This window comes from Conger conger, chromosome 6 (genome assembly GCF_963514075.1).
Source record: "Conger conger chromosome 6, fConCon1.1, whole genome shotgun sequence".
NCBI lineage: Eukaryota > Metazoa > Chordata > Actinopteri > Anguilliformes > Congridae > Conger > Conger conger.
In genome coordinates, this window is record NC_083765.1 from 8944411 (window position 1) to 8963831 (window position 19421).

The 19421-nt window shown below is 47.6% G+C and overlaps 1 protein-coding gene across 1 annotated transcript in view; it reads left to right on the forward strand.

The window, feature by feature from the left end:
- The first annotated feature begins 380 nt into the window (after nucleotides 1-380).
- Nucleotides 381-19421, forward strand: part of cmtm4 (CKLF-like MARVEL transmembrane domain containing 4) — a 30809-nt gene continuing 11768 nt past the window's right edge. Inside the window, exons 1-2 of the mRNA XM_061245262.1 lie at nucleotides 381-1357; nucleotides 14327-14503. Coding sequence (XP_061101246.1) covers nucleotides 1172-1357; nucleotides 14327-14503 — 363 coding nt within the window. The 5' untranslated portion in view covers nucleotides 381-1171. The remainder of the gene's footprint in view (nucleotides 1358-14326; nucleotides 14504-19421) is intronic.

Genomic DNA, 19421 nt, shown 5'->3' on the forward strand with positions numbered 1-19421 from the left:
GGCTGTGTAGACTACCAAGCAGCCAATGTAGAAATGTTTCTTTTTTTGTTTGAAGGCGAAAGCAAGGTGTAATTATAAAAATATATAAGCTACATCGTCACATAGCCTACCCATCGACTTTGATACCGACATACACTCGCTAGACGTCAAAGGCTTTAGTTTGCTGTCGGGGTAATAGCCAGTATATTTTTATACAGGCTACGTTACTTATTTGAGGAAATTTTTGGGAAAAGAGGGAGGATACCTGCCATGGCGTCACCAGTGCCCACCTGTGTATCACGTCATGGTCACAGAACGACACTAGGGACTGTGCCAACGGCTGTGCTCGGTTTTGGCTTAGTATATTTCCCTTCTCCAGTCGACTACCAAGAAATACACGCCTTGCAACATTCTTTCACGCAAGTAGCAGGAGGGGAACTGCGCTTCATATTCCCAAACCCCTTTTAGTGGGGGGAGACGTGCGGTGGACTGAAGCTCTGGGTCTGCAAGATTTTTTCGGCTTTTTGCATTTTTTCTTTTTGGAGAATAGGCTACTTTGTCTCGTGCCTTTTCTCGCAGAAAGGAACGCGCAGTTTTCAGGGCGGAGACTAACACTTGCAACAACAGTGCGATCTGCGTTTTAGCCTTTTAACTCCAGAATAGCCTACATTGCGAGGCTGAAAACACGCCGATTCACCCGATATTCCTGCGGAATGGCATTTTTAGCATTTGCCGAATAGTTTCACAAAATAAACTAATGGAGCTTATTTTCCGTGTAGCTAAAATAATACCCGAGTGAACTGCCAACTGTAAGCTACGTACAGAACAAGCCACACTTCACAAACAGGAGTCGAGCTTTTATTGGTTTAATTTAGGCTATTGTGACTCTACAGGCGCAATTACGTTTTGAAAATAGGTCACGTGCGATGCTTTGGTGCGTACAATTGTATTTTGACAATGATGTACATAGCCTACCTTTAGGAAATTGTAACACTAATTCGAATGTAAGTAGCCTAAAATACAAACGGCATAGTAGCTTACACGACGTGGACCCCTGAATGAGCTGCTAGACTATTGTTTTTGGTCTGTATGTGGGATATTTCGTTGGTGGGCTGTGCACCCAGAGCTGTTTTTACCCAAGAGGGGCAATACTTCTTTGTGTTGGTCTACAAAAGTCTCTTCTCGTTGGATCATGAGGAACTCCGAGGAGGTGGATGGATTTGATGGCGAGGCCTCCAACACGTCGATGATCTCTGGGGCTAGTAGCCCATATCAACCGACTACTGAGCCCGTGCATGCGAGAAACGTCCTGGGGGATATCAGGTGTGACACGGAGTACCTGAAATCGAACTTCGGAATTTTAAAAATAACTGAAGTGGTAAGTAGGCTGTCGCACTTGCAACACAATTATTGCACGCCTGGGGAGAAAAAAAACTCGAGGCATATGTTGCCATCGAGGATTTATTTTGCGTTTATCGCGGTATTGGTGTAACACGTTGGATACAGATTTCCAGGTATTGTAGACTATTAACGTTAGCACACTAACGTTAAAATGAATTATTGTTAATTATCTTCGAAACACCCCCCTGGTTTCTCCGTAAATCATTTGGGGAGGTCTTCAAACTTCCACAACGTTATGTGCAACACCGTTACTTCGGTCAAATTGAGCGAAGAGTTCAGCTGCTCAGTTCCTCTCCAGATGTACAAGAATGCGAGCTGGCCCTAAGCTCATGTAGGCTATATTGCTTAAAGCATTGTTGCTTTAAATTCCCGATGACCGAACGCACACACGTCAAAACGAACAAAAGTTGTTTTTATTATATCTTTTCGTGATAGCCTATACTCTAATGTGATTGGATCGTCAATATAATTACTGACTGTGGTAAAATATTAGCTGAAATGGGGAAAAAAAACATACATTTCAGAAAAACTTTAAATTTATGAAAGTTCAGCGCCTACTCGTTATATTGTTTCTGTAAACTCACCTGTTGCTGTCTGGGAAGGGGAATTTGTGAATGGGAGCCAGGAATTCCGGAATGGAAATCGGTATGATAATGTAGCTTTTGAATATTATGGAATTTTGGGATTGTTGGCATTGCATGAACAACCTTGAGTGACATGCAACAAGAATGTAATGTTATTGCTTTGTCCATATCTGTACACAAATAATTAATGAGAAATACATCTCAGTATCATTATTTTCATGGCAGTATGATCTGTCATGACAATACCACTAAACAACATCAACTCCTCTGAACCGTTTTCTTAAGTGTATCGGAATCATCAGCACCTGACCTGAATCGGGTCAGCAAATAAACTATCATCTTAACTACATCTGAAGTGACATGCAAATCTAAAACATGATAGTATGCACAATGGCCATTTTAACTGATGACTGATGGTCACTTCCACCAGTGTCTTAACGAGATATATATTTTTGCTGCGTCATCTATAAAGACAGCATGTTTGTCTATAGATGTTTTAGTAGGTTGTTGTGTTTTCCCCATCTGCTTTTTGGCCACTCCACACTCTAGTTAAAGATGACACATTTTGTGTTACTTTCAACTCGGTCTCTGTTAAAAACACACACGTATGTATACCTCCTTTTGAGAGTGTAGGAACAGCCATGGCCAAGAGAGGAATCATTTTCTTAACATACTTGAGGAAAAACATCTGTCACAACTCACGCCCCACTTCTGCATCACATTTTGCAGCAGCCAAAGTTCATGTTTCATTTACAGTGTGGAAGGAAAAATATTCTTTCTCACTTGCCTGTGTCGGGTGTTGACAAGAACACTAATTTGTAAGATAATCACAGGGCTGCTGCTGTAGAAATGTATATTATGTTGTGATTTCTCAGCGGTTGGATTCCTCATATGTACACCTCAAATAAAATATGAATGATAATTTACACAGTTCTGACGTTCAACTAATGGTAATAAATTTGAATAGGCTACATGAGAAATATATTCCAAAATATGAATTTGAGCGCAGTACTCATGGGTAGAAATAGTTTTGCAATTACCCTGCTACAGCTGAGATCTGGTTTGGATAAATGCCACAAAAACCTCAGCTGAGTCTTCAAAACACTTGGTCTGTTCCACGAAGGATAGCCCCAGATTGCACATATCTGTAAACAAAGTAGAAGCCTTCTTAAAATATACCTATATAGCCATGACTTATGCTGTCACTAGTGGGAAGTATGATGCAGACCTGGACAAAGTCGCACATGATTAAAGGGCCAGGAGTAAGGCAGTGGTGGGCTTTCGCCCCCAATGTAATCACCCTAGTCTGACAGCGGATTCATATTTGTTATGGAGCTGTATTCAGTGGTTCCCAACCATATTCCTGGAGATCTACCTTCCTGCAGGTTTTTGCCTGTTTTGCACTGTTTTGTTTAAGGCTTTATAACTCCGGGTGTGCACATCAGACACACATGCATATACATTAACAAGCTCTCTATAGCTCACTGTAGCTCAGTGGTCTCCAACCCTGTTCCTGGAGAGCTACAGGGTCTGCTGTTTTGTGTCGTTACTCTAAATTAATTAATTGGAGTATTACAATTAACACACCTAACCTGGTTACCTGGGTCTCAACAGGGTGCTCAACTCTAAGGTGAAAACAAAAACCAGCAGACCCAGTAGTTCTGTTGAATGATGTGTGCTTCGTTAGGGTTGGAGTGAAATGTTCAGGATGGTAACTCTCCAGGAACCGGGTTGGGAACCACTGCTGTAATTGTTTCTGGTTAATATTCAGGGCAGATGGCCAATCATTTCATCAAGCTAAATTTGGTGATCCATGCATTAGAGCAGTGGAGTATGTCATTTGGCCCCAGTACCTGCCTTTCTGCCGGTGTTACGTATGCTGTGCCTAAGGCGTGCTCCACCCGGTCTGTCCTGTGGTGTAAGTGGTTTAAGAAAAGTCAGGAATGTTTTGCTCAACTTTACTGATCTGAAATGTGAATGCCTCAGGTGTTTCTCAACTACAGTCTTCGGGACCCACTTGCCAGAAGGTTTTTATTGTAACCAGGAACTCACACACCTGATTTAATGACAAAAACAATCAAATAACCAAAAATGCCCTTAATTAGTTCAATCAGGGGTGTGAGTTCCTGGTTACAACAAGAACCTTCTGGAAACAGGGTCCAGTGGACTGGAGTTGAGAAACACTGCCATATCCTATTTGAGTGCTTTCCAAACCAGGGTCCTTTCAATGTTTTACTATGATATTAGGACTATGTTCCGATTTAGATATACTGTACTTTGGTGTCGTGGCAAACAGTCCCTGTATTGTGACCTACAGTGGGTGTTGTTAAGTTTTAAGCTTTTTATTGAGGTGGTTGTTGCTCAGTCATATGGTGATTATTTGATCTGTGGGATCAATATGTGGGTAGCTGGTAACAGTTGCTATGGTAAAACAGGGTGCCATGTGGGGCGTGCAGTTCTATTTTAATGGAAATGGTTTTCCTCTCCATAGCAGAAGGTGTTAGGGCATCTATCAGCCCTATGTCTGGCACATGGTCACCCAATCTATTATAGAGTGTTGTGCATTCTCCTGTGGGACATTTTTGGAACTCCCGTTTCCGTTTGCAGTGCCGAGCTCCGCTCGAATATGGTTTTTGGTCCAGTTGTCTGTGAAAGCTTCTACTGATCTTCATTTTCTCTGCAGATGCACTCTTCATGACCGGCTTGGCTTAGATTTAAAATAAGACCTGTTTTCAGTTTATTATCTGGAGTTATTTAGATTTATTATTCTGTTGAAGGCTACTGTGCGGTAGTGTTTCTCCTGAGTTTGAGAAACTGCAGCCTTCACTAAACCTGTTCAGTTTCCTGATCACCAAGGTTCTCCTACCTGTTCGCAAGATGTCTATTTAAGAATGTCATTTGGTGAGGAAGTATTTTTTTTGTAGCTGGTTTCTGACTAATATGCTGTATGTTGCATGCTGTGCACAAAACATTACTGACCAATCTAACAGCAAGTAATTTATTTTCAAGACTGTGTTGTTCAGCCAGCAGCTGTTATCAAATTAGACTAAGCTTTCTTGCCGTAAAGCAGTTTTTCTGTCTACATAGTTAGAGGGCCTAGGGTGAGTGAATTGCATATTCCTCATGTGGGTTTGGGGCGGTACACCTAAACCAGATGTCTGGGATGAAGGGGGGGATGAAAAAAAGTAATGGCTCCCAAAGCTATGCTTCGCTCTGAGTTCACCCACAGAGGAAGCTAATTTTCGTCCCTTGCCTTTGTGATGGCCAGGGATGTTGCTTGTGCCTGTAGCTGACAGTACACAATGGAAAAACAGTGAAACTAAGGAATTATTAAATCAGTTTGGTATGGCGCCAAGGGAAATGACCTGAATGGCAGACCTGGTCATAGCACGTCTGTGTGAAAGCTGTCTGCTAACCCTGATGCTTTTTTGCCATTTTCACGGTTTTCCAGCCTCAGTGGTATGTCCTCCAAATAGTAAAGTATTTTCTGGTTTATTTTAAGATATAGGCTAAATACAATTTCACGGACAAATCCAGGTTCATTTGCATGTACGTTATCCAATGATAATCAGTGTTGGCTTTAACACTAGTCTTTGACTTTAATATGTGAAGCTTTATGGTTTGGTTCGAGTTAGCTTAACCTTAACCTTCATATTTGAAAATTATACTTGGTAATGTGTGTAAAAAGATGTCATGATAATCACTGAATAGCATCACAGCCTAGTCCTGCTCCACTAAGCATGTGTAATTCTTTTGTCAATTCTGTAATGTCACTTCCTGTTGTCTGGGAGGTCGGGATTTGATCCCAATGGGCCTAGGCTCCATTTGAACCTCACCCCTGTTGACCACGGGTAGTTTAACGGTTACTCTGATCTGATCTCGCCCGGTCCGAAGGCCGCGTCGCTACATATCGCTTGGCTTCCCGGCTGTGCTTTTCGGTCTGCCCTTGGAGCCACTCGCCCGTTTCACGTCTCTTGAGGTTGTCGGCTCCAGCCCGGCGCGCTTCTGCTGCTGCTCTGCTCCGTCGCAGTGATGTGTGACGCTTGCTTTTGGAAAACGGTCAAAATCGAGGTCAGACTATTCCACAGGTCCAGAGATTTGACGTTTGCTGACTCCCTGCAGGCGGGAGGTTTGGGCGGACAGAACTGCGCGACAGTTTGTCTCTTTAGGTCTAAGGGTGCTGCCATGGTTAGGCTCTCCAGACCAGCCAGAGAATACAAAAAGAAACCCAAAATCCCTGCTATTTCATATTTGATGAAGATTAACAGGGAACGTCTCAGTGATCATGGTGAGTCTGTGTGCATTTTGATGGGTGTAGCTCCACTCCCCCACTTTATTTCCTAAACCCCTTATTCTTTAGCTTTTTAGGCTTGTTCTTGGTGCAATTGAAATGATCAGCAGTGTGTAGGCCTACTGATCTTAGTCACTCGGCTCAAAATCTGACTGACCTCATGAAGCGGACTGGAATGGGCTGCAGGGAATCCCTATTGCGTGAGGATTCTAATTTCGGATTTTAATTCTACTTTTAATAACGGCAGGTGAGGTGGCCACCACAGTGCCGCTCAGCTCCTTGACCCTGGAGAAATGGATCCTGACCTCCGTTTAAACGGCAGGCAAATGATTTACCGAACGTCCCCCCCCCCGGGATCCGGTGGAGTCTGGATGGTTTATGGTTTAATCCCAGCTAAATGGCTGCCCTTGGTTATTCATCTCCAGATGTGTTCCATTTCTCCTTGAACAAGATGCCCCCGCTCTGTTAATGGATCCCCCGCTTTCCTCCCTCCCCTCCTTAGAGGTATGGTTACCGCTATAGTCCTTGTGCTTTCCTACTGCACTCAGGCCGTGATATAGGCTAATAGCCATCTGAGCATGACAACCAGGTACCTCATACGATAGTTCACAGGTATCGGACTCCGGGTGAAGTATCGTATGGTCTGTTTTATGTTGTGTCATGTGCTCTAATGTCCGTTTTCAAGCAAGACAATTGGAGCTTGTGATATGATGACACACATCATTATTGGGTATTGATTGGGTATATTGCATAGGGACTGGGTTATGCAAAGCTTTTCCCATCTTGTTGAGGCCACAATGCCCCACAGAAAGTGGAGGGGTAATCATAAGCCTTCTAGTCCTCTGGAGTTTGTGTATAAGGTGCCTTTTTATTTTTATTTTTTTGTATTTTTTTTTTTAACCAGTGTCATAGACGGATTTCTTTATTTCTCAGTTGTGTTAGTTTTTCTACGCCCTTCTAGTCTTTTTTGCTTGTATTTAAAAAAATTACACAAAATTAATGACACCTCCTGCGGCAAGGGTACAAACCAAACAAAACAGGATGCACTTAACGGGCAACTCGGGCAAAGCCCCCAGTCAGCTAACTAGTGTTACCAAACTGGTTCTGCATGGTAACCCCCCCCCAGACTGAATTATGAAGGAAATAACAGTGCCCCACCCTCTTGTGGCTGACCTGGGGCTGTGGTTCCTGTTCTGGAGCTGCAGCGCAGAAATGTGAGTGATGTTGCCCAGACAAAACCGTGCCCAGCCAGTGAACCTGAATGCCTGTCTCTTTGCCACTTTCTGCAGTGATGCTTTCAAGTTTATTTTTTTTAACCGTGAGACGGTAGCCAGCAGCAACAAAGTCTTGCTATATTTGGACATGTTCTTGCCATTCTGTGCGTAAATCTTTGAGTGGTGACAGCACTGCCAATTTCTTTTCTTTTTTTGCGAATTGTCAGGGGACAATAGCGGCTCCTCTTTCCATGTGTGTGTCTTTTGTGAGTGCATTTTAATGAATTTTGCAGATGCTAAACCTGGTCTTGAAACATCTGTACATCTCTCTCCCTCCGGTTCCTTCTCTCTCTCTCTCTCTCTCTCTCTCTCTCTCTCTCTCTCTCTCTCTCTCAGAATTAAATTCCGTTCAAATTACTTTTATTGGCACGGTGTACACAGATGCATTTTGTTTGCACAGTCAAAGCAAAACATTTATAAAAAAAATTCACAGACATACAATAAACATATAATCAGAATCGCTGTTTTTGTGGATCTGGTGGTGTTGGCAGGTTGGCTCTGAGCAGTGTTCCTGTAGCTCTAGCCGGTGTTGGCAGGTTGGCTCTGAGCAGTGTTCCTGTAGCTCTAGCCTGTGTAGACAGGTTGGCTCTCAGCAGTGTTCCTGTAGCTCTAGCCGGTGTTGGCAGGTTGGCTCTCAGCAGTGTTCCTGTAGCTCTAGCCTGTGTAGACGGGTTGGCTCTGAGCAGTGTTCCTGTAGCTCTAGCCAGTGTTGGCAGGTTGGCTCTGAGCAGTGGTCCTGTAGCTCTCGCCTGTGTAGGCAGTTTGGCTCTCAGCTGTGTTTTTGTAGCTCTAGCCTGTGTTGGCAGGTTGGCTCTCAGCAGTGTTCCTGTAGCTCTAGCCTGTGTAGACAGGTTGGCTCTGAGCAGTGTTCCTGTAGCTCTAGCCAGTGTTGGCAGGTTGGATCTGAGCAGTGTTCCTGTAGCTCTAGCCTGTGTAGACAGGTTGGCTCTGAGCAGTGTTCCTGTAGCTCTAGCCTGTGTTGGCAGGTTGGCTCTGAGCAGTGTTCCTGTAGCTCTAGCCGGTGTTGGCAGGTTGGCTCTGAGCAGTGTTCCTGTCGCTCTAGCCTGTGTTGGCAGGTTGGCTCTGAGCAGTGTTCCTGTAGCTCTAGCCTGTGTAGACAGGTTGGCTCTGAGCAGTGTTCCTGTAGCTCTAGCCTGTGTAGACGGGTTGGCTCTGAGCAGTGTTCCTGTAGCTCTAGCCTGTGTTGGCAGTTTGGCTCTGAGCAGTGTTCCTGTAGCTTTAGCCTGTTTTGGCAGGTTGGCTCTGAGCAGTGTTTCTGTAGCTCTCGCCTGTGTAGGCAGTTTGGCTCTCAGCGGTGTTTTTGTAGCTCTAGCCGGTGTTGGCAGGTTGGCTCTGAGCAGTGTTCCTGTAGCTCTCGCCTGTGTAGGCAGTTTGGCTCTCAGCGGAGTTTTTGTAGCTCTAGCCTGTGTAGACAGGTTGGCTCTGAGCAGTGTTCCTGTAGCTCTAGCCTGTGTAGACAGGTTGGCTCTGAGCAGTGTTCCTGTAGCTCTAGCCTGTGTATGCTACAGCTAGAGGAACACTGCTCAGAGCCAACCTGCCTACACAGGCTACGGCTATACACACATTCCCAGCATGCTCTTTGATTACACTGCACGTCTGACATCTGCTATCCACCCTGGTGCCTGACGTCAGCTAGCAGTACCGTACAGAGATCGATTACCTCCCCCCCCGCCCCCCCGCCGTGCTGCCACCGCTGCATGTAGTCACGCTTGGACGCAGCAGATGTGAGGGCTTTTGAATTGCCTTGTGGCTGGGAGGGCCCAGTCTCCGTCCTCATACTGATCTGGGCTTGGTGGGCAAATACTGTCTGAAATGAGTGGCAGTTGTTTGCGGCGGGGCTCTCGGTCTCCGCTGGGCTGTAACTGTGTGTGAAAGAGCTGGAGGGGGTAGAGGCCTACGGGGCCTTGTAATCCTGCCGTGAGTGTAATTGGCCTTCTCTCCAGCAGCAGTGATGGACGGTGGAGGATGTCTGCGTTTAGACTCTCGCCAGGCGAGATGGGGGAGGGGGGACGTGGCGGTAAACGGAGGGAAACCGCTCTTGTGCTCACGGTGGAGAGAGCGTCTTCCGCAGGGCTTAGGGTCCGGACAGCACTCCGCAGTGATGGAAGAGGATGAGGGGGGTCCTAGTCTCCCTGATCTGATAGGGTGGCCTGTAGCGTAGTGGTTAAGATACTTGACTGGGTCCCGCAAGGTCGGTGGTTCGCTCCCCAGTGTAGCCGCAATAAGATCCGCACAGCCGTTGGGCCCTTGAGCAAGGCCCTTAACCCCGCATTGCTCCAGGGGAAGGATTGTCTCCTGCTTAGTCTAATCAACTGTACGTCCCTCTGGATAAGAGCGTCTGCCAACTGCCATTAATGTAATGTGATGATCTGCGCTGCTCGTCCGAGCTGATCGGTGTCCCCGATACTCCCACACTGAGACTGGCCCTCTGGAGCCTGCTCTCCCATGATGAGAGGGAGCCGTGCAGAGCAGCCAGCTGGCCTGCTCTCATGCACTGGATGACACATGAGTCATCCTCATACAGGCTCGCTTGCTGTATTTTGCTTAATGATGGTCTAATGATCATTTTCATGTACTTTTTCCACAATATACACTTTTTATTTTTATTTTTATTTTTTTTATAAATGTTCATGTGTAGTGTGCCCTTGTGATGCTGTCCAGGGCCACAGTAGGGAGAGACACACGCACACACACACACACACACACACACACACACACACGCAGTGACCTTGATGCTGATGGCCGAATGTGTTCTCAACAAAATGGCCAATGGGTTTTTCTGCTTTTTCCACTCCTTTGCCTGGAGCACACAGAGACTCCTGCTCTCCCTCTCCAGTGTGTTCCGTCCCTGAGAGATTAAAGGAATTTACTTCAGTACTTTTTTTGTTTTCACTTCTTTAAAGGGCTGTTATGAAAATGAAAAGCCTGTGGAGGCAGGAAGCCATCAAAAATGTAAGCCGCTTTTGTTTTGTGCATATTTTAAATATTTACAATTATGGTTATGAATAGATTGGGATCATTTCCCAGCTCGTATCTGTTCTCTGAAGCACATTGCGTGATTCATCTTGCTTGTCTCATGGGCTATTACAGCTAATGGCATATGCAGAGGACAGCAGTGGAGCTCTGTCTAAAGATAATGTTTCTGTTGGGAAGGGAAGGACATTTGCATATCAAGGTGCTGTTGCCATGGGAGTCGGTCTCTGTCCGGTCTTCCTGCTTGGCGACCAATGACTGCCTGTCGAATTAGCAAGGCAAAAGACCCCGAGAGCTCACCTCTGACAGTCAACACAATGGACTTACAGTTCTGTCAGCAGGGCTACATCACAGAAGCCGCTTGTGTTTTTGGCTCGTGATTCGGCGCATTTCACGTTATTCGCTCGTATAATGTGAACTGGGTGATGGCATTGGTTCTGCTGGATTACAAGATTGGTGTGGTCGGCTGTGTTCATGTGCATTGGGCCCTTTATCCCCTGTGTAAGGGGGATTCAAGGAACAGGCAACCCTCCATGTGACTGCACTCATCTGACTCTCTCAGTCGTCCAAGCCGTTAAATGTGCAGCTGTGGGTTGCCAAGACATGGGCCCGTATCGGACATGTGAAAGGAAGCATCTGGTACAGATATCTGAACACTTTGGAGAAAAGTGCGTGGTGAAGAGGGAGAAAATGGAAACGTATTCCATATGTCTTTGGCTTTCGCATTTGTCTCAGTGAGGCTTGCTGCCCTACCCCCCCTCCCCCCTCCCCAGTCCCCGTCCCCCGTTCCTGCCCCCCGTAGGGGCGACATGGCTCAGGCAGTAAGAGCAGTCGTCTGGCAGTCGGAGGGTTGCCAGTTCGATCCCCCGCCCGGGCTGTGTCGAAGTGTCCCTGAGCAAGACACCTAACCCCCAAATGCTCCTGACGAGCTGGTCGGCGACTTGCATGGCAGCCAATCACCGTCGGTGTGTGAGTGTGTGTATGAATGGGTGAATGGAGAAGCGTCAATTGTACAGCGCTTTGGATAAAGGCGCTATATGAATGCCAACCATTTATCATTTACCATTTACCATCCCTGTCCCCCGTCCCTGGCCCAGTTGCTTAGGTGGAGCCGACATGGCACTGTCCCAGCAGACGTTTACATGTGTTTGTACAGGAGAGCTGTCAGGGGCATCCCATTACTCAGAATGTTTTACAGTGATTAAGTGTCGCGGAGCTTGTTGATTTAATAAAGCGGGCCTCTGTCGGCTGAGGCTGTCTTGCTGTGCTGGGCCTGGCCGCTGCTCTGGGGTTCCTCTCTTGGCAGCTGGATTCTCTCTGGACCCAGACCCCGCCAATTCCGCAATCTGTGAGACTTCTGGAGGGAGGCGGCCAGGGCAACCCCTAAATAGCATCTTGACCATGGAAAACGAGTCTGCTCACTGCTCAATCCATTGCGCAAGGCCTGCGTCTCTCTCAAACCGTTAAGCCGCATATGTGTTTGAGTCACTGCAAAGATGGTTATGGTTTTGGAGCCTTTCTCTGAAGGTGTCATTGCATAGTTGCATGGCAACGTAGGGTGATTGTTATCGCACTATAGCTGGTGTTTGGTTACGAAGTTTGACCTTCCGTTGCTTGACCTTCTCAGATTCTTTAAGGAAAAATTCACCTGCCGATTAGAAAACAAAACAAAAATCCACATCAGCCTGTGACCAAGGAAAGAACTCCCTCAAGGGAGACGCTGTCATGAAGCAGAAAATCTCCCTGGGCTTAGCAGAGTCATGCAAGGCGTCCCATTTGACTCTCAAGGAAGGAAAATACGGGAACCTCTATTTTGGCATCTAGCTAGACCAGGGTTTCAAGTTTCAAGTTATTAAAGTTGCCATTGCCTATCTGAGGGGGTTGGGAAACGGTCTTGATTTGGAACGAGCCCTTGTGTACTTAGGAAGTGTGACTGCTGGGGTACAACGGTCGGTATGCAAAAATTCCGGTACAGTAGATACCTCTGTTTTGGCTTCACTGTTCTCGGTACATTGTTCGCTACTGTGAAATCATTCGTTATGAAAACGTAGACTAATAATTTATTGCTGAACAAATTGAGGCACATTCTCACTCGTTAAGTATGTGGTCTTAAGTATAAACAAAGTTAGGTAAAACCAAAAAGGCAGTATGTCAATATTGCTTCAACTGTAGTTTGGTTAATGCATATTTGCATATGCTTATGAATGGTGGTCTCTACAACTGAGCAGGCTCACAGATTCTCTGCGATAACTCCAAAGGCATTCCTTATTGCTTTGGACATGTGTGAATCTGTGGGGAGAGGCTGCTTGAATAGCATGGGAAAAAGGGCTTGTCCTGCAGTCCATTATGTTTTTTTCCTTGGAATTGGGGTGATACGAGTTAGCATGTTGGAAGTGTTGCCAGCGGCGTACCCGATTTCAGTTGAACAATGCTGGCTTGAGTAATATGGGAGGCTCCTCATGTTCTGGCTTCTTCATTTGGATTTGCCATTCTGATGAAGCTGGACTGAACTGACAACATCTGGCCCTTTGCAAATGTTAAGCTATTGGTGGGGACACAGAGATTTGAATTTAACCCTTTAAGGGTTGACATAACCACTGTGGTTAAACCACATATTTGTTATCTCAAACCTTATGGTGTGTGGTTGAAAATTGTGGTAATTGAAAGCAATGGAGTTCTAGAACACCGAATTAACATTTTGAAAAACCTACTTTCCAAAGGGTTTAGTTCACTAAAACAGTTGAGCAACACAAATCAAAAGTCCTATTCCGAACTGTTCGGTAGGAATGTGTACCGTTAAGCCACTTGTGACTGCAGTGTCTGTCAGTGACGGCTTGTTGTCATTAGTAGCTATGTCAATAAGAGAGGCTTATCTAACCTTACTTATGTCTATGAATGCTCGCTGTATATTGTACATGCGGTTATGAAGCCTGGCCCTGTGTATTGTGAAAGCTTATGTGTTCAGTCTGTTTGGCTCCGTTTGCTCAATCTTTATGTCTTTATGAAGGCTGAATCAGTGCAGGAACCTCAAGATAACTCCCTTCAGAATGTTATTTTGTTCTTTTACATTACATGGCATTTAGCAGACGCTCTTATCCAGAGCGACGTACAATAAAGTGCAAATCAAACACAAGAACAAGTGCAAAGAGGACCTGAGAGGACAGTACAGAGTCCTAGTGTAAACATACAGAAAATCAGAACCCTTGAAGAGTACAATCAACTTTCAAACTAGCATACCACAGTTGGCAGCTAGAATACAACAATACAACAGCCAATAAAAACAATAATACCTATACAAGTAACAATATCTATACATAAGTGCCATTACAGTCTAAGGCTAATCATGGTGGTGAGTTGGGGAGGGAAAGGTGTAGCCTGAAGAGATGGGCCTTCAGTCTGCGCTTGAAGGAGGTCAGAGACTCTGCCGTTCTGACATCTGACATGGAGGTCATTCCACCACCGTGGGACCAGGACAGACAGCAGTGGTGAGCGTGAAGTGCAGGTGTGGCGAGGGGGAGGCGCCAGATGGCACAAAGTGGCAGAACGGAGGGGTCTTGTTGGTGTATAGGTCTTGATAAGGGATTGAATATATGCAGGGGCTGATCCTTTAACTGCCTGGTATGCGAGCACCAAAGTTTTAAATTTGATGCGAGCCATAACAGGCAGCCAGTGGAGGTTGCTGATCTCTTACTGTACCTTGCGTCTCTCTTGGATGTTTGCTGCTGAGAACTTGACCCTCCTGTGTGACTTCCTCTCTGACCTCTGACCTCTGTGTGTGTCCTCCCTTTTTCCTCCCCGGCCAGGCCCTCTCTCTCATCGCCTTCATCTGCATAGAGACCATCATGCTCTGCCTGCCCTGCGGCGGGGTCTACTTCTTCGAGTTCGTCAGCTGCAGCGCCTCGGTCGTCACCGGTGTCCTGCTGGCGGTCTTCAGCCTGCGCCTCCACGCCAAGGTGCCTCAGGTCAACTGGACCCTCACGGTGAGTGCTGCTGGCCTTTCCAGGCGAGAGTCCGCTAGACTTCTTTTTTAGGTAGCAGTTGAAATTGTACTTCCCTCTAAGGTCTTTCAGCGCACTTATCCCTGCTTATGGGTATGCACTTTGCACTTTGTTGTACGTCGCTTGGGATAAGAACGTCTGCCAAAATGCCATTAATGTAATGTAATGTAATGTCTAAGCTAGCATATGGCACGATGGTGGCTCTGGTCTTACTAAAAGAGACCCCGCTAGCATGTTGAGCACTGGTTGTGCCAGTTGTCACTGTGCCAGCTGTTATCATGTTGGTTGCTACAGCAGTCTGCCTGAGGTAGGGCTGTTCACTGACTGCTTCTGTGGATTATTTCAACAGCTGATGAGTGCCAACTTTGGCTACCCAGGTGAGGGAAATCATGGATGGGGGAGGGAAAGGCAGGTAACCATTGGCCTGTCTTTCTGCAATCTTTATGAACCTGCAAACAGAGACATAATTTATTTAAACGGGGAGCAGCTTTGGTTTTAGCTCTGGTCTTTTCCTTTGGTGTGACGTGTTGTAGCCTTGAGGGTGTGAGACCAATCCCCGAATGTGTCTCTCATGCCAAAAACTTGACAGTTGGCCCTGGCTGATCCTCATCTCGGTTGCATGGCCTCGGTCTGCTTGCCCGCCTCTGTAGTGCTGAATTAGGAAAATGCTAATGGTCCCGCAGCTGAGCCAGCGGCAGGTCGGCGGTGGACCCTGCGTGTTTGCTGGCCTCTCAGTCTCCGCATCCTCTTGCCCTGCAGTGTACTGGCTGAGCTGCGGTCATTGTGCTGGAGGACCGCACCTCTTGCGTGTACAGGCGCAGGAATATCCCTGGGCGGGGGCTGTTTTTGGGCACTGTGATCGGACGTACCTCACCATGTGGATGCGTGACCTCAGCCCCCTCTCTGACTTCTAAACCTTTGGCCTCTTTTGTTAAAGCTGCAGTTCTGTTGGTTCCTGAATGTCTCCGACTCAGTCAAACGGGTTCCTACAGAGGCCGAGCAATGTCAGCGGTGAGCTGTGACCGGGAGATTACAGTGGGGGGGAGACGGGGTGGAGCTCACAGTTGCAGGACACGGTTGGTTCTGGACAGGAGCTCACAGTGGCGGGAGGTGGGACGGTGTCGTGGAACTTTAATTCGTTCCCTAGACAAAGATCACACTGAGAATGAATGCTGTTGCTCTCTATTTTATTCACGTACATGGAAGCAAACCACAACTGTAGCACAATGATGGTAATACTCCCAGATCTGGAGGTCTCACAGAAAGATATGGAAGTAAAAGGGGGAGGATTAAATCCAAGGGAAGTGGTATTCTGATCCTGCGACACCTGCAGGACAGGAGGCGCACAGCGTGACATGAAAAGCTCCTCTACAGACGGGATTAGGGTGGTCAGGATTCCTTAAGTTACCTCTTCATTAGAGGCAGGCGCCTACAAGCTTGGAGCTTTCATCACGCCTGTATTCCAGGCGGTAACCTAAGAGGACCTTGTGGGCTAAAATCCACAGTGCCCCTGCTGGGCTGTGGCTGTAGCTTCCCACTACGATAGCCTCCTGGTCATAGCTGGCTGGTGACATAGCCCACAGTGCTCTACACTGTGTCCTCCTATGCCAAAGTCCTCCACCTTGTGTCACTCAGCCAAATCTTTTCGCTGGGCCAAAATCCTGTACTTTTCCTTTCTGGAAACAAGTTTTTGCCCAGACCAAGTGAATTATTTTGACCCTCTGAGCCAGAGTTCTCCAGTTTTCTCCCAAGTCTACCCCACCAGCTGGTTTGAGTATATCTCCAGTCATAAGGAAATGCATCAGAGAGAAAGTATTTGCATCTGAGGAGAAGTTATACATGGGAAAGACGAGGGTGTGGTTCGCACACAACAGCAAAAAGAACCAAAAAAACACTTGTTCTCAAAAACGTCCCATTGAATGTTTTCTATTTCTTACATGCTCAGAGTGGATGCGTTTATTCATAACTGTGTCTGCTGTTGAAACAGCGATTTCAGCGGTTCTTCTGCGGTTGTTGCTGGGCTGGGCTCCCTCTGCCAGGGCCCTATGAAGAGATAAGTATAGGTTTCATTTGCTGTGGAATGGAGCTGTGTGGCTGGAGGACTGCTAAGAGCTTCTCCGATTGTGTTTACTGGAACCTTTCTGGTCGGCTGGGCAGCTCTCCCCTTCCTTATTAACCGCCCCTGTGGTCGGGGATTTTTTTTAACGTGACGCCGCAGCGGAGGTGTAAGCAGAGTGGGTTTGCTGCTCCAGGATCTCTCCTGGCGCAGGTCGAGGGCCGTCCCATGATTCCTCCGGGCGAGCCGGCTGCGCCGCTTGCCTTAATTGCCCGTCAACTGATGGCATCCGTGGTAACCAGTGTTTGACGTTACCTTTGTTGACACTTGGTGCTAGAGAACCCGGCAAGAAAGCGATTTTGCAGTCCGTCTGTAAAAGGACCCTTACGATGAGGCGGATGCATACTCTGTGGACTGCGGCTTCAAGTCTGGAAAGATTGTGTGGTTTGCTGTTGATGTTTTTGGCTTCTACTCTATCTTAACTGCAGAATTGCAGAAAGAGCTGAGGAAATGTCTTCGAGAAAGTACATTTCTGCTCCACGATGGAACTTGGCATTTAATAAAAAATAAAAGAAAATAAAAGAAAAAAAGGAACCGAACATTCCAGAAGTTGTCATATTTTTTTTTGCTTTGCTTAATTTCCTCTGAGGCAGCTAGAGTAACAGGAGCTGAATGCAAATCCACATTTGAATAGATTTGACATGAAAATAAGGTGCTTCATTCTAACTGTGGGGAAAACGAATAGCTGACAGCTTAACCAGGGTGGGAGGGGTGTAGAGGTTGGGTCTGTGTTGGGAGTGGGTGGTGCTGATGGGGGAGGGGCTGGCTTGCCTGGATTGGGGGTGGAGTCGGTGGGAGTGTCACTGTCTCTTGTGTTGGCAGCGGCTGGTCTTGTGCATGGCACTGGCGCAGAGACTGCTCTGGACTTCCAGCCAGGGTCCTTGTGTCTCTGAACAAACACTCCCCCACAAATGTGTGGCCATACCAGAACACACAGAGGACCTGCCCCCAACCCCAACCCCACCCCCACCCCTCCCCCGTGTCCCAGTGTACCGCCAAGAATAATGGCGGAATTGTGCTGCTCCGATTTCTCCCATGAGCCTCCCGGCTGTAAATACATTGCCATTCTAATGCAGGGGGCCCATTAATTGTGCCTGCCGGTTTGAGGCAAAAGCGGAATTGGCAGGCTGAACACCGGGAGCTTTTATTCGCTGGGATGACGGGCCACTCAAGCGTAGCCGAGGGATGTGAGCAGAAATAGTATAGACTCCATAAGCGGAGTCCCTGAGCCTTGAACAGGAGCCGGGAATAGACGGAGTCCCTGGCCGTGTTCCTGAGGTTCTGCCGCTGGGATACTGGGAAGGGGAAAACGCACGTCCCCTGGGAATGCAAGAGCACTTGTGTCTGTTGGGCTTTTTTGGGGCAGGAAGGTCACCTCACCCCGAGGAGTCTGTGATTCACACGGTACCCCCGTGAGCATTTGGGCAGTGTGTGGGACAGCCATTTCACACAGTACCCCTGTCAGCATTTGGGCAGTGTGTGAGACGGCCATTTCACACAGTACCCCCGTGAGCATTTGGGCAGTGTGTGGGACAGCCATTTCACACAGTACCCCCGTCAGCATTTGGGCAGTGTGTGAGACAGCCATGTCACACAGTACCCCCGTGTGCATTTGGGCAGTGTGTGGGACAGCCATTTCACACAGTACCCCCGTGAGCATTTGGGCTGTGTGTGGGACAGCCATTTCACACAGTACCCCCGTGAGCATTTGGGCAGTGTGTGAGACAGCCATTTCACACAGTACCCCCGTGAGCATTTGGGCTGTGTGTGGGACAGCCATTTCACACAGTACCCCCGTGAGCATTTGGGCTGTGTGTGGGACAGCCATTTCACACAGTACCCCCGTGAGCATTTGGGCAGTGTGTGGGACAGCCATTTCACACAGTACCCCTGTGAGCATTTGGGCAGTGTGTGGGACAGCCATTTCACACTGTACCCCCGTGAGCATTTGGGCTGTGTGTGAGACAGCCATTTCACACAGTACCCCCGTGAGCATTTCACACGGTACCCCTGTGAGCATTTTGGCAGTGTGTGAGACAGCCATTTCACACGGTACCCCGTGAGCATTTGGGCAGTGTGTGGGACAGCCATTTCACACAGTACCCCCGTGAGCATTTCACACAGTACCCCCGTGAGCATTTGGGCAGTGTGTGGGACAGCCATTTCACACAGTACCCCTGTGAGCATTTGGGCAGTGTGTGAGACAGCCATTTCACACGGTACCCCTGTGAGCATTTGGGCAGTGTGTGAGACAGCCATTTCACACTGTACCCCCGTGAGCATTTGGGCTGTGTGTGGGACAGCCATTTCACACAGTACCCCCGTGAGCATTTGGGCAGTGTGTGGGACAGCCATTTCACACGGTACCCCCGTGAGCATTTGGGCAGTGTGTGGGACAGCCATTTCACACGGTACCCCTGTGAGCATTTGGGCAGTGTGTGAGACAGCCATTTCACACAGTACCCCCGTGAGCATTTCACACGGTACCCCTGTGAGCATTTGGGCAGTGTGTGAGACAGCCATTTCACACAGTACCCCTGTGAGCATTTGGGCAGTGTGTGGGACAGCCATTTCACACGGTACCCCTGTGAGCATTTGGGCAGTGTGTGGGACAGCCATTTCACACGGTACCCCTGTGAGCATTTGGGCAGTGTGTGGGACAGCCATTTCACACGGTACCCCTGTGAGCATTTGGGCAGTGTGTGAGACAGCCATTTCACACAGTACCCCCGTGAGCATTTCACACAGTACCCCCGTGAGCATTTGGGCAGTGTGTGGGACAGC